Source organism: Hippoglossus stenolepis, chromosome 16, assembly GCF_022539355.2.
Source record: "Hippoglossus stenolepis isolate QCI-W04-F060 chromosome 16, HSTE1.2, whole genome shotgun sequence".
Classification (NCBI taxonomy): domain Eukaryota; kingdom Metazoa; phylum Chordata; class Actinopteri; order Pleuronectiformes; family Pleuronectidae; genus Hippoglossus; species Hippoglossus stenolepis.
In genome coordinates, this window is record NC_061498.1 from 3,577,691 (window position 1) to 3,591,175 (window position 13,485).

Below are 13,485 nucleotides of genomic sequence, written 5' to 3' on the forward strand. Positions count from 1 at the left end.
ATTGCTGCTCCCTTCATCTCTATCAGACATTTTCTGACTTAAATTTGATTGATTGATTGATTGATTGATTGATTGATTGAAATATCTTATGGATCTTTAGGACCATTTCAACCTTAAGTCTGAAATGATTGTGACCAACCATACAAACACTCTGGATAAAGAAAATCAAAAGAATATTTTCAAATGCATATCAATCAGTCTGTTAAGTATATACTGTTCTATTTCGACTTTTATTTTGTTGATCTAGCTATGGTTAGCTAGCCAGAAAAGAAGCTAGCTAGCTAACAGCTAGTTAGTATTGTACATATTTCTCTTTGTCACTAGTAATGGATTTTAAAATAAAACTTACATGCATCAAATGTGCAAAAGCAGTTGTGTGAAATGTATGGCATACGTCCGTAGTGAATACAAACTGTATCGGTCATTTTGTTTGTTTATAAAGTAAGAATGAAAAAATGTAAATAAGGATTTGTGATGATCAAAAACAAGTTAATTGGCGATTACCTTAATACTGAATGATGAAATTCATTCACTGCAACGATATAGAAAATACAAACTTTTGACCCATGTTGTGTATTTTGATACACAACAAAGGGTTAAAGCGATAAGGACACCATTACCCACAAGCCCCTTGTGTGTGTGCGGCTGCTGTGATTGGCTGAGCGGACGCTGCTGTGCGGGTCCTCCCCCAGCTCAGCCAATAGAAACTCTGTTGCTATCACCGCTTATATTTTTAGCAAAGTGTTCGGCACCGTCAGAAACTACAAATGTCCCTCCGCCAAAGAAACTAGAGCCTGCCAGGTATTGAACATCCGGGACGAAAACATCCGCGTGCGTGTGTTTTTTAATTTTTATTTAAGGTTCTAGAAAGAAGATGAATGTAGGAGTTATATGTTTTATTGTTTATTCGTTTTTATTTAGTTTTTTTTAAATAGTTTTTTTATTGTTTTTTTAATTAGTTTTTGATGGATAAAAGAAGTGATGCAGAATATAATAACATAGCAGCACATGTTATGATTTATTATATCATACATAACTGTAAATAAAGACACACACACACACACACACACACACACCCACACACACACACACACACACACACACCCACACACAAGGTGACGAAAGTAGTGCCCGGCGTCACGGGGGTGTGGGCGAGTGTATAAATACGCCGGGTTGTCAAACAGTAAAGTTTCTGTGGAGCCTCCACGCTGACTGTCTCCCTGACGCTCCTGGAGAAAAACAACCCTGCAGATTAAAGCTGGAGCTGCCATTTTAAACACACGCACAACAACCGTGGAGAGGCGAAGCTCTGAGGAGACACGTCCTCCCGGGGAACCTGAGACCGCACACGGGGGGGGGGATTTATCCGAGAGCACGCAGGAGCCGGTGGCTGTGAGAGGAGGTGAGTGGCGAACGGTCAACCCGGGTTTATCAGCTCCATCACCGGCCTGTCAGGTGACAACCCCTCGGTCCTGTGTGCCGGTGTTTCCTCTTTGCTCGCCCGTTAACATGCGCTGTGACCGTGTTGTTTATGCTGAGCAATGGACTCTCCTACTCCTCTCCTCCTCCTCCTCCTCTCCTCCTGCTCTTCTTCTCCTCTTCGCTCAATTACCTTAATCATTTAATTTAAAGTCGACGGTGATCCTCCACCTGCATGTCAGCCCCTGTCCCTCCTGCCCCACTGACATATGGCAGTGGTTCCCAGGTAGACCCCCTGCTGCCCGGAGAGCCACAGCCTCGTCAGCACAAACCTGGAGGATGTATCTGCTTTTAATTCCTGCAAACCGTCTTTTAATCCCCCTCCTTTTCAATGCATTTTAGTTTAATCACCCAGCAGGTGGATATGCAACATATTACTAATTCAGTGTGTGAATATCTGGATTCAGGAATCAACAAATCCCTCATCTTCTCCTCCACGGAGGTTATTGCATTACGGTCAGGCCTCTTTCTGTTGCTCAGACAATTATAACATTTCTAACTGGGATTCTGCTGCCATCTATGTATTGAGTGTTGTGTTTCTTTTGAGATCCCAGTGGCTCTGCTGCTGTAACAGTTCAAACCTGACTTGTGGATGCTTTGCAGCACACAGCCACATTCCCAGCCCTCATAATGAGTCCATGTAAACAAAAGCAGCAATGGGCATCCTGCTGTTGCTTTTGTTGTGTTTAAACAAAACATGCACGTGCAACTTATCATGCAGGTGAAGGATGCACATGCAAACACGGTGAGACGTGGCAGATTGCTGCTTTTTTAATGAAATTCCAAGCAGGGGTTTGTGATTTAGATCAAGGAATCGCTCCCCCGAAGTAATAAATCTGCACATATTCACTGAGTTCTCCCTCTAATGTCATTGAATGACATTGGAGCTTGTGTATGTTGCCTTTTTTGTAATGAGAGGAGCAGAACGCAGTAGAAGCTGTAGGTAGCTTAGCTCTGGTGTGCACCCATGGTTTTTAGTTGTGATGGCTGTTGCAGGTGATGAGCCAGGGGATGCTCCTGTGGTCGAGGATCCTTTTCCTCAGTCACTTTTACTCAGGTGGCACAGGGAGGATTTTGCACCACAGATGATGCAAAATGGGCTCCTATTTATAGCCCATAACCAACCCCCATCTTATCCCTCAATGTCACCTTTTTCATGCAAAAGGAAAATGTAAAGCTCGTCTTGGGCTGTCGCTCCCTCGGCCCTGCGTCCAGCTGCCGCAGCTTTATCTGTAATAACATTACAATTGTCTTTTAATCAGAGGAGTCTTTCTAATCTTAGCTACTGAATCCCCATCTGGCAGGGAATGTGAGTGAATTGTTTGTGTGTGCGTAGGGGGAGGGGATGATCGTGCGCACTGCATGGTGGGACATGGTGTTCTGTGGAGTCGATTAACTGTCCTGCCATTTTATACTTCTTCCTCAGGGAGTCTTGTGTTGTTGTTGTTGTTTTCCTCTTGCATATAGTCTCTCTATTCAGCATGACTCTGCGTGGACCCTGTGACTGTGTTCCAGCGTTAAGCAGAACACTCTCTGTGAGATCGGTTTCAGATTATAAAGGATTTATGAAGCCCACAACACAGCATCTGGTACATCAATCAGTGCATCCCGCTGCTGTGAGAGCCAACCAATAGAAAACATAAAACATTTGTAATTGCTGTGTGTTGCTCACTAAAAATAGAGGATAAGTAAATGGGTCTGTGCACCGCTAACAAACCAGATACAGCATATATATTCAGTTAAGTACCATACTTTCCCTTCGACGTAACTCGTAGTACCCATGCATATATTGTATTGTTAGAAATAATACTCCTTATAAAGACATTATATTGGGCTTGCCCTGAACGCTGTGAATCTATTTTAATGGCTTTAAAATCATTTCACAATAAATTGGACTAATGTCAGGTTTATTTTTTGGAATCAATGTTTGCCCCTCAGGTCAGTGCAGACGGGGCTTGTTCCACATCCTGCTGAACAGTGACATTTCCACTGGTCTCATATTTGCAGATGTGTACTACTAGGCTCAAGGTGTACGGAAGCAGCAGCGTGCCAAAATAAATCAAGGCTTCATTCATACTACCAGGCTTTCATTTGTTTATTAGATTGCTCGAATAATAGCTCGTCTCCCATGCATGGAAACAGTTGTATCCTTGTAAAATACAGAATTGAACTGCACAAAAGCCGTTTATCAAAGACAACAAAGGTCAGCAACGCTTGTAATTGTTCACCCATGTTGTGTCTACACTGGTAGACGAGGCTAATGCCGGTTGGGGGTCGTGTGATAGGAGCCTGACGAATCAGCGAGTGGTTGTTAGTGTCTAAGTCAATCGTTTCTGAACATCTCCATTTCTACCCGTCCAGACTGAAACACAACCACAGGGTTTTCAAACTAGAACGGGACCAGCAGCATTTCCAAACTTCTCCGTCTTAGCGGGTCTAATACTCTGTAGTAGTGTGGAAGCCAGAAGCTGTAGCAGAGTTGATGCGTTTCCAAATTAAAACATTTGTGTGGATGTAGCCTTGGTATATTTACTTAACTGCTCCACCACCATCTTGTACATTTTTTATTTATTATTTTGACATGTTTTAATACTTTCAGTGGTTTTAGTGCTGCAAACCATAGTATGCAGCAAAGACAAAAAAACTAAAATTACAATAATGTCCAAAATAATGAGAATCACTGAAAGTCTATTTATTGCGATGGCACTTTCCAGCCCCTGTTCAACTGAAGCTTTGTGTGTCCATCAACCAGTGTGATCAACAGTCTGCAGCTAAATAACAATGACATAACAGCAACATTCCTCAGGTCCCTGCCAAGTTAAATGACTTCTGTTTTCTTCTTCACAGCTGTGACTGCGAAAAACAGCCTGCAAGCCGCTGCCCTCTCCTTCAAGGTGCCTTTTCCATGGTGACACCAACAGAATCATACATTTTACACTAAGCCAGAGGAAAACCTGTGTTTCTAGTCTCATCTCTTCACCGTCAGCACCACCATATTGAAACACTTTGCTCCCAAGACGGCGCTACAACGGTGCAGCCATGCATCTAGAAGTGAAGGTCGCCCTCAACTTCATCGTGTCCTACCTGTACAACAAGCTGCCTCGGCGTCGAGCTGACCTGTTTGGCGAGGAGCTGGAGAGGATACTGGTGTCTCGTTTTGAGGGACACTGGTACCCAGAAGCCCCTCTGCGGGGTTCTGCCTTCCGCTGCATTCACCTGGGAGCGCAGAGGGACCCCGTGGTGGAGTTGGCCGCCAAGAGAAGTGGACTGGACACAGAGGAAGTGCGTGCAAATGTTCCTGCACAGCTCAGCGTGTGGATTGACCCTTATGAGGTGTCCTACCAGATCGGAGAGAAGGGGGCAGTGAAGGTGCTCTACCTGGAGGATCCTCCAGGCCTCGGCTGTGATGGTGAGAGGGCCGAGGGGGTTATCAGAGAGGGGGAAGCAGAGACAGAGGAGGCCAAGAATCTGGGCTTCAACCCAGATGCTCAGGTGTTTGTGCCAATTGGAAGTCAGGCGTCTCCTGCCCTCATGCCATCGCACTCCAGCTCTCCCACACCTCTGTCTGCTCAGTCCTGCCCCGGGCTCTTCAGCTACCCCAGCTCCAGCACACCCACCGACCCTGCTGCCCACTCCTCCAACACCTCTACCCCCTCCCCTCCCAGCGGCGGGCTGCCCTACCTCGCCACTCAGCAGCCGCCCTCCGCTCTGCCCGCCGCCCGCCCTCAACCCATCACCTTCACCACCGCCAGCTTTGCCGCCACTAAATTCGGTTCGACAAAGATGAAGAAGTGCACCGGGACCGGGTCGCCGGCCAGCTCTGGAGTTGTCCTACCACCTGTCCAGAGAATGCTCTCCCGCTCTCCTACCACCATCTCGCCGCCAGAGCTGCTCAAGCACAAGCCGCTGTCTCTCTCCTTGCACTCCCTCGGAGGTCCAATCCCCAGCCAGCTCTCTCCCAACGCCAAAGAATTTGTCTACCCAGGATCCCCGGGCCCCCTTTACTTCGATGCCGACTCCCAGCCCATGCAGCCTCACGCCAGCCCTTTCCAGCCGCCCCACACTGTCAACACCCATCCGTCCTTTGATCCCTTCTCGAGCCCTCCTCCTCCCCAGAGCGTGGGCATCATCAGCAGCAACGGAGGAATCTCTTACATAGAGAAGCCGCCATTTGTGGAGGGTTTAGGAGGCTACAACCTGCAATATCCCAGCCAGTCTTTCCAGCCTGTGGTGCTGGCCAACTAAGCCTTCATTTGTAATGAGTTGTTGGGTGTTAGGACGGTGACGCTCCTGATATTTTCAGTTTTTCTAAGAAATTGTTCTAATGCTGATACAAATTAAGAATTAGTTTTACTACAAAGATTTAAAATTTTCATTTCATTTACTGAATATTTCATGTGGTTTATTGTTTTATTGTTCCACGACCTCTAACCCCCCCCGCCCCTGTGTCCATCGCTGTTGCTCGTCACGTTCCATGTGTTGGCTTTGATGTGGTGGGTGGGAGTGAGTTCCTTTCTACTTTGAGTCCTTGCCAATCTCTTACGTTTATTGTTTTGCATTGAATTCTAATGCGAGAGACTTTTTTTTTTTCTATTCTTCTTGACTTGTAGTCTAATGGACCCGGCTTTAGTATAGCGCCATTTTGCACTGCACTGTCATGCTGTGGAAAAGGACCTGGCCAAGTCCTGCAGGGAACGACGGCTGTGGAAAGCTCAGCACTTTGCTCTGCAATCTGCTCTGCCCTACTTGCCTCGAATACAGGGAAAGAGGGGCTCTGCTGTCTCTGTGCGTGCAGCTCTGTTTTGTTGTGGCTTAGCGTGATCAGGAGACTCACTGATTGTGCGTTGGGGCCATTACCCTTGAAACGCACTCGTGCAGAGGCATATTTTGAGCTGTTGTAAGCGGGTGTGTTCTGGAAGCAGTTTATCGTCAGCTGGAGTGTGTACATGGCAAGGGTTCAAATGACGTGAGCGCAGAGAGGCAGCACTGGTATGTTAGGGGGAGTAATGAAGTGGAATGTATTGTACCTGTCGGGGGAAATGTTGGTGAATGTGAAAGGCAAACTACGTGCTGATACCTCAGTTATACAGACAGGGATGCAAGTTATGGTCTCATACATATTCAAATGGACGTGCGTGTACACAAACGTTTAGAAACTGTTCACATTCACACTATTCCAGTCAGCAATGTGTGAAGGTGAACAGGCAGGGAAGGGGGGGGGATGCAGCAGCAGCAGCTCAGCAGTGGGGATTGTGATAAATGGCTTAGCATGACTTTGGCTATGAAGGAGAGGTTTTCCACTGCATGAGAGGAGCGAGGGAAGACGGGAGGAAATGAGAGGGCGAGAAGCGGCTTCGGGGTTCTGTTGCCTCGGCGGCGTCCAGGGCGTATTGGCTTAGAGAGCGACACTTTAGAACCCAGAGCACGTTTATGGTGAGCTTAACTGGTATTGAAGCCAAAGGCTCACACTATTCTCTCCCTCCTCTTCAAATTCTTCAGTGATCTCTTGCTTCTCCGGCTGCTACAAAGAAAAAGCAGAATCCTACAGCTCGGGTTGCTCCGTCTGTTTTTCTTTTCTTTTCTTTTTTCAGTTGCGGTGAAGTGAAGTGAACAAAGATGCAAAGATGAATGTTCTTTATTGACGTGTGGCTTTCGTTGCTTTATCGGATGGCTCATCAGATCACTGGAAGTCTGTTGTTTCTAAACGTCTGTGAACCAGTCGGGTCCGTGTTCTTACCCCCATGTCCATTTGAGCTGTCCAGCACTTTATTATTGGGCTTCTGATGCTCTGTGTCTCCTACAGACGTGAGCACCTAAACCATTCCTTTGCCCTGTTGTTTGGTTAAGACACTTTGGATCCAGCGGTCGTGAAACGCTTTCGAGATTCAAACACGAACTAGATTTGTATTTAAATGCATCACGCCGGTGTGGAGATGCTGTCAGTCCTGTCCGTTGATTTAAGTGTTTTCCTTGTATCCATAAATGTTTTTTTTAAATGACCCCAGGACCCTTGACTTGTGCTCACACTGGTATTGCGATGTCACAGCTTGTCATATGCATGGAATATTTGTTTTCTTTTTTTAAGGGGATATATATATATATATGTGTAGGGAGTCTCTGTAAATGTGGCTGTGAGGGAAAGAAGAATTTCTAACTTTTTGTTTTGTAATTTATTTCCAATATTTCTATTTTTTTGCAAATTATCACTTGCATTTGTATGAGTAAGAGATGACTGCAGTCCAGGAATATGTGTATATAAAAAAAGTTCTTATGTTGAGATTCTTTGTTTAGTTTCTTACATGCCGAGGTTATTTTTTCAGAAAATAACGTGAATATATGCAAACTGAGGAAAAAAAAATAAAGATGTACAGAATAAAGTATTGAATGTTTATTGTATCATGTAAGCATTTGTCTAATAAAGACGGGTAAATGTATTCATTCTTCAAGTTGGGTTTGGAGTTTAAAGGCACGAATGTTTACAGTGGGTTTGTGTAGGAAAAGATGGCGACAATATCCCCACAGGCAGTTCATTTAAACCAAAAATCTTTACATTTCAAATTCATTTGATTCGCAATATCCACCCCCTCGTCATGTGAATTAATTGCATTTCATGTTGTTAAAAGTTATTTAAAAACACTGACAGTGATTTTCCCCCCACTTCCTCCCTGGATTTCTAATTTTTTAAAGCGTTACTCGTATTTATTTACTCGCCGCCTTCATATTTAATTTCCCAACAAACTTTACTTTATCTCATCTGTTTTTGTTTCCCCCCCCCCCCAGCCTGGTCCTCTGGTCCTGATACTATAGCCATATCCCAGACTGTCTTTGCTTACACAGATGCTCACCCTTCTCTAGTGCAATGTAACGCCATAAGTTAAAATTACCCTGAAAGATTCAAGGGGTTTCTACCTCTCTCTGCACCCTGGGGAAAGAATATAATCAATATATGTATATCTCTTCAATAGGAAGACAGTGTTAACGTCAGGTTTGGAACAACGGTGGAAATGAATGTGCTCGGAATGAGATTCTGATCTAAGTCAACCCTGGTTGAGAAGGCCTGCGTAAAACAAACCGAGTAAACTGCTTCTCTCATTGTGTGTTTAAAAGTCGTGTGGGGGGGGTCAGCAATGTCCCTTCTCTTCCCTACATGTGTCAGATTATTCGGGGTCTTGTCACTAATTTTCCTCCGATCTGGCTCTTGAGGTGAGAGATGTTTGAGCTGAGATAAGACCTCATTTCTCACTCGCCACAAATCAACTGTTCTCCTCTACTGGAAACACGGGCTGTTCTACAATCAGGGTTGATCATTAACGAAGTGGGGAAAACAAGAATTTTGTATTCTGATGTCCTTTTGCTTATATCGATGTGTGCGTTTTATTTTGCACTTTGGAGAATTTCATTGTCATAAAAGAAGTTTATTTTCTATGTAAGATTTAACATTTAAGAATAAATGGATATAATTAAAAGTTCAGAAGATGTATAAATATATTGCTTTTCTTTCCTGCCTGTATTTTATTATTTTTCCTATTTTGTATCAGATCTGTACACGCTGTAGATGTGTAATGAATCTTTCACTACTGAAATGCAATGACCTGTTTTCTGTGCTGCCCCCTCAGGAATGGGGGGAGTGACTATTGCAGTTTTTCTTATTGTATCAGATTCTTTTTTAAGTTTGTAATAAAAACAGATTGGCGAAAATAAGCATGGAAAATAAGCTAATTGTGTCGTCCTCATTGTTTCTGGGCTGCGTGAGCCGCCGTTATTTGATGGGAGCGAATCTTCGGCTTTGTCTCAGATAAAATCCCCCCCCCTCCTCTTCCTGCCTATACGTGCGTCACACTCAATTAATGTTGACCATGTTGCAGATCAAAGATTTTGAAAAAGCAGCCCCCCCCCACCCCCACCCCCCTTCCCCATGTTCCTATGAAAAAGCCTCAGATGGAAAATGCCGGAGCAGCGTGTCCTCCTCTCGCAGTAAATAAATTCAAGTGATGTTTTGATCAATAATTCAAAGCAAAGATGAAATTCTCAAATGGTGAGGAGCCAGATTGCTCACCACCTTCCTCAGCTGGACCCATCCCGGCAGATATTACTTTAAATTTCATCATCCAGCCCTCTGTCTCTCTGTCTGTCTCTCCGTCTGTCTGTCTCTGTCTCTCTGTCTGTGTGTGTGTGAGGCAGGGCTGTGCTTCTTATAGTAACATGGAGTGGTGTGACATTAACATGCGAGGCTGGTCTCCTCCTTGGTTCGTCTTCCACATCTCCATCGCCCACTCGCTGCATCCACCCCTCCTCCTCCTCCTCCTCCTCCTCACATGTCTACAGCTGCATCCCTCTTCTCCATCTTTCTCTGTCCATCCCCTTACCATCTTCTTTGCCCCCCCCAACCCCTCATCCTTCCCATTCTCCTTCACCCCAGCTCTTCCCTCTCTCTCTCGTCAGCATCCTTTTCTCTCCCGTCTCCTTCATCATTCAATCCACCCGATCCTTTCTTCTCCTTGTCCCCCCGTCCTGATTCCCAGAGCCCCTCCCTTGCTTCCCTCTCTCCATCCTCCCCACACACACACACACACACACACACACACATCCCGCTGCTCTTTGAGGCTGCTGCTGTTACGCAATGCTGCTCCCGTGTGTGTTGATGTGATCATTATGCAACATCTCCTACTCCTGTGGAATACTGATGTGCAGCAGGACAACAAAGGGACAGTGGGGAACAACAAAAACAAAATCACATTGTGTGTGTACATGTGCACTCGGTGTGTTGTGTACAACGAGGATGGGGAAGTTGCTCGGCTTCTTGTGATCCATTGTTTCTTTGTCTCTCGGCACCATGTTCACCTCCTCAGACACGACTTCACACGAAGACCCGGAGCCCAAATGTCATTAAATCCCAATTTATTTCACATACATGAAAGAAGATACAGTTAGGACATGGCACTGCAGCTGCATGTATCCTATACAAGGTTAGGACGATACAAAAACACCCAACAAAAACACATGTTTCTATAAAAAGAGAAAAATAAAGCAAAAACATCACATAACAAAACTTTTAAAAAACGTTTTCAATAGAGACGTTTAAATATTTTCATTCGTTTTTCATTGTAGCTACTTTGAATAGCAAGTATAGGAGAATAGTGTCAGTGACGCGAAAAGCACCTGAAGCCAATTCCAACAGTTTCAGACCTGAGCCTGAAGACGGTGGTTTAGACCTTCAGACGTGCCAGTGCTAGCGCCACCTAGAGCCAAGGAAAAGAACTGCACTCTGACTTTTGACAGTTTTTATTCTCGTTTTTCTTTTATGTGCGATGCAGAATTTTTTTTTATTTCGATTTTTATAGAAAGACCATGTCCATGCCTTTTTTCTGATGAAGGTTAAAATGGTGGAGTGTGACTGATACTTGGTCTTTTTTTAACAGGTGAAATAAAACACCTGAAACAAAGCTGCTGTAAAGGATTAAAACGCTGTAACTTTGTCTGGAGGTGGAGACACGTCTACATCTGCAGGTCTAAACCACTGCTCTCGTTATTCCCAGTTATCGCCGCAGGCTGGCAGGTGTGCAGCTGAACCTGCGACCCACTGAACCCTAATGAGCAGCAATTACAAGCCAGTTTCATGAGGAACTTTGCATCAGTAAAATTGCTACACACTGAATGCTGTACCATAAAAGATCTGGATTTATTGCCTCCTAAAAAGGCTCCATTGGCCAGTCCCCTCAGTCGGCCTGATGCAGAACATTTCAATCTGGTTTTTAAATAAAAACAACTCAAAGTTTTGCATCCATCAACTCCACTGGTGTAGAAACAGGACAATGCAGCCGGTTTGTAAATAAATTACACGTGTCAGTTAACTCTACACCGTCTGGAAACTGAAACACGGGAACTATCGAGAAGACACAGAAGCACCAACTGATCCAGTGTATCTAGATATAGATCGATTCGACGTCAAGAGAAAAACAATCCACACAGTGATCGAAAGATGCCGATTCCAGCTCGTGTTCCCCTCGAGGTCGAGCGCTGGCTGCACTCGCTGGTACACGAGCTGGTACACGAGCTACAAACACAAGACATCGGAGCTGAGATGTTCGTTTCTGACAGAACTGTACAAACAGGCCATCGGCCCGACCATCCAAAAACACATCCAGTTTTTAGTGATGGTTTACAGACGTAAGTACACTTGGTGTATAATAGTCAAGAATAAAAAAAAAACACAAGTTTACTGGGTTTCATGCATTAGGATCCTGGACTACAGAGGATCTAAACTGGAAGCACGAAGGACTTAGGGGCATTTTCTATTTAGTACATCATAGCAACGTCTACATACATCATCACTGAAATTAAACGAGCATTACATAACAGAGTATTATTGCCATTTTTATTTTTCCTTCACAAGATTATGGCGGTTACGAGCACGAGCCGACCGACCACAACATCTGCATCAGTCCAAGACACTTGAGATATAAAGTCCCGTAACAGTCTGTAATGTATTCGCTGATCCAAACACAAACTCAGCCACTTTGGCCAAAAAACAACCTTGAAGTGGGATTCGAGGTTTTGCCAAATTGGAGCTGAGCTGCTTTGTATGTGCTCTCTGCTTCAGCGTCCTCCTCCCTGTAGCCCTGCTCAACCTTGACCCATTCTAAATAAAGACGTGTTGGATGAGGTAAATAAGAGTGTGTCTTGTCCTCTTGCTGTTCAGACACTCACTGTATGTAAAAACCTTTTAACGATATAAATCTGTTTTTCAAAATAAATATCCAAAAGCACAGTTTACCCATTTAAATCCCTGCTTTGTCATTGGTTTCATCAATGTAAAGTATTGACTCTCAAAAGGAAATGGAATAATCTGACATATTTGTTGTACATCACAATCAACAGATGCGTTATTACCATCAGAATAAATACAGCAATCATTGACTATTTGGCAGATATAAGGAATAGTATTGGGTTAATAAAGACACGGACTGGATTTCCTGTCGTAGGAAATAAAGACCGTGAGACAATCATTAAATTACAAGATTTAGAAGCAGTCCACCTTGGAACTGGCTAAATGTTTGTTTTTTAAATCCATCCAGCCGTCACAGGCAGTGGCTCTAGCACCCTCTACTTGCAGTGTGCAGTATAATAAACATCCCTATATATATGAACGTACCCCTCCAGCGGCGAGGGCCCTGGAGACCATCGAACGTTCGCCCTTTGTGCGCAAAAACGGGAACCTACCGCAAATAAGACCCCCACCTCTCCATCGCTCCCCTTGTAAAACCACCGTCGCCCCAAATCTGTCTTCTTTAGTAAAATATAGTGTGAGGCTCTGGAAGCTGATCTGAGGTTAGTAGAAAAGGAAACAGTAGCTTTAAACTGAAGGTCATGCATGTTTTGTTTTTTTTCGCCTTATAAGCTACCAAGTCTCCCACTGTGGTAAATAAGGTCAGATACCTGCCACCACGAGAAACCTTCACACACCTTCTGTTTAAGAAAAAGGTGCAAAAATGGATTACACACTGATTCACACACGTTTTGTATGTGGTGCTGGTAGATGAACATATATACAAACTTCTTTCTTAAACGGCATTTGTGTGTGTGTGTGTGTGTGTGTGTGTGTGTGTGCAGATGTGGATTACAAGAGGGAATTAACTGTGACTGAATCTCGCCACTATCTCCTCCTCTCCTCCTCCTCTGCTGACCTGAGCTCTTTGACTCGTCTCCGTCTCTCTCTTCAGGCGGCGAATCCGCCTCCTGCTCCTGAATTCATGTTTTCGTGTGTCCCTCTCCCCCCCGGGCCTTCCTATGAGCCTCAGCTGGAGCATTTTAAAGGAAGTACAGACACTAACGTAAGTGCAACACAAGGAAACGTGAGGGACCGCGTGCCCCTTTTCTAAATACACGACTTCTAGCTGACGTTACTCATGCTTTGGTCCTCTAGGAAGAGCTGCTGTGCAGTGAGGAAAATGGAAGTGTGTGTCTTCGTTTTTCAAAAAAAAAACGTGTGACTCTTTTGTACCAGCC

The 13,485-nt window shown here is 44.6% G+C and overlaps 2 protein-coding genes across 3 annotated transcripts in view; one reads left to right on the forward strand and one right to left on the reverse strand.

The window, feature by feature from the left end:
• The first annotated feature begins 1,168 nt into the window (after positions 1 to 1,168).
• LOC118123705 (protein Tob2) lies at positions 1,169 to 9,193 on the forward strand. Its single transcript, XM_035181245.2, has 2 exons — positions 1,169 to 1,402; positions 4,327 to 9,193. Exon 2 carries the CDS (start codon positions 4,519 to 4,521, stop codon positions 5,722 to 5,724), a length of 1,206 nt encoding a protein of 401 aa, XP_035037136.2. The 5' UTR covers positions 1,169 to 1,402; positions 4,327 to 4,518; the 3' UTR covers positions 5,725 to 9,193.
• Positions 9,194 to 13,053: 3,860 nt separating this feature from the next.
• Positions 13,054 to 13,485, reverse strand: part of tefb (TEF transcription factor, PAR bZIP family member b) — a 7,559-nt gene continuing 7,127 nt past the window's right edge. For both annotated transcript variants that reach the window (XM_035181689.2, XM_035181688.2), the window contains exon 4: positions 13,054 to 13,485. This exon is cut by the window's right edge and continues 590 nt beyond it. The gene's annotated coding sequence lies outside the window, so the exon portion shown is untranslated.

Coding starts and splice junctions, on each gene's coding strand:
- LOC118123705 (XM_035181245.2), top strand. CDS start 4,519: ATGCATCTAGAAGTGAAGGTCGCCCTCAACTTCATCGTGTCCTACCTG.